Raw genomic sequence first — 1308 nt, forward strand, 5'->3', positions numbered from 1 at the left:
GTTCTTTTTTAGACTTTAGAAGCTGATAAAATATCGGGTTAAATATCGGTGGGGTGACCGATGTCCGATATTCAGTTTTAAGGCCGATACAGGCCCATACCGATAGGGGGCCGATTATATCGTGCATCCCTACTTAATATTGTTTTAAACTTTTGGCCATGATAATGAGCATTTGAAGAGCATTTACTTTAATTAAAGCATCTATAAAATAAAGCACAGATTGAGTTGGGAATTAATTAATTAATTAAGGTCAGACCTGAGAGACGAGGGGATGCGAGGAGAGCTCCTCTTGGAGCTCCGCTGACTACCGAGGACGGAGGAAGGAGATGGAAGGGGCAGGCTGGCCTGAGAGAAACAGCAGACAGGAACATTAAACTTTAACAATATCTTCATCCAACTAAATACTAAATGCTTCTCCTTAAAAGAAAACTGCACCTGTTTAAAGTGTTGCTCCAGCACAGGTCTGAGCTCAGGATCCTCCTCTATGGCCTTATTCACCATCTTTCTGATGGTGCTATTGAATTCATTTAACTCTCTCAGTTTCAGATCTTGCTCCTCCAGAGTCTCGTTTTTGGTGTTTCTTGCTGAGCGGATATCTTTGGTCAGTTTGGTGAACTACAGAGTTCACCAAGGAGAACATTAATATATAAAAATAAAAAAAAACATAAGAAAGATCTGATTAATCCAAACAATTCCGACTCCAACCGAGACGTCAGCAGAAGCTCTTACATTAGATCAGGTATAATAAAGCGTTACCATGTGAACTATTTATTTAGATATCCCAAATCATATGTCCAAGTACCTCTCTACAGTTAATGGTTATTTTCTGCTAATTTAGAGCTCAGTGTTTCGATATTAAGACTTTAGGGCGGAGGTCTTCAACAGGGGGTCCGCGACCCCTAGGGGGTCCGCAGAGGTACTGCATGGGGGTCACGAAAGTTTGGGCTGATTAGACTTTTTTTTATATACCCCCCTGCAATTTTTTCCATTATTGAAATGTCTTTAAATACATATTAACATGAATTCAACACATTGTAGTAAACAGATAAATGCAGGCAGAAAATGTCTTCCAGTCATCAATGCACACAGAAAGCCTTTAGCTATGCAGCTCCTTGTGCGTGGAATTTTTTACAAAGAAACTGGAAATTGACTGAGGTTTTATCTTTAAATTCTTTTAAGGCTACAGTGTGTAATTTTCAGCGACATCTAACGTCCAGGCTGCAGACCGCAGCAACATGAACATCTCCCCCCCCACCGCTTCTCCCCCCCAACAGTACGGCGAGCGTTACGGGACAAAATGTCTTCCAC

At 41.1% G+C, this 1308-nt stretch overlaps 1 protein-coding gene across 1 annotated transcript in view; it reads right to left on the reverse strand.

The window, feature by feature from the left end:
• The window catches only part of ccdc39 (coiled-coil domain containing 39), a 28678-nt gene that overhangs the window by 3444 nt on the left and 23926 nt on the right, over positions 1–1308 (reverse strand). The window contains exons 17-18 of the mRNA XM_015403729.1: positions 436–615; positions 257–345 (exon numbers count right to left, since the gene is read on the reverse strand). Of these exons, the coding sequence (XP_015259215.1) occupies positions 257–345; positions 436–615 (269 nt within the window). The remainder of the gene's footprint in view (positions 1–256; positions 346–435; positions 616–1308) is intronic.

Source organism: Cyprinodon variegatus, unplaced genomic scaffold, assembly GCF_000732505.1.
Source record: "Cyprinodon variegatus isolate N-32 unplaced genomic scaffold, C_variegatus-1.0 Scaffold1552, whole genome shotgun sequence".
In the NCBI taxonomy this organism is placed as follows: domain Eukaryota; kingdom Metazoa; phylum Chordata; class Actinopteri; order Cyprinodontiformes; family Cyprinodontidae; genus Cyprinodon; species Cyprinodon variegatus.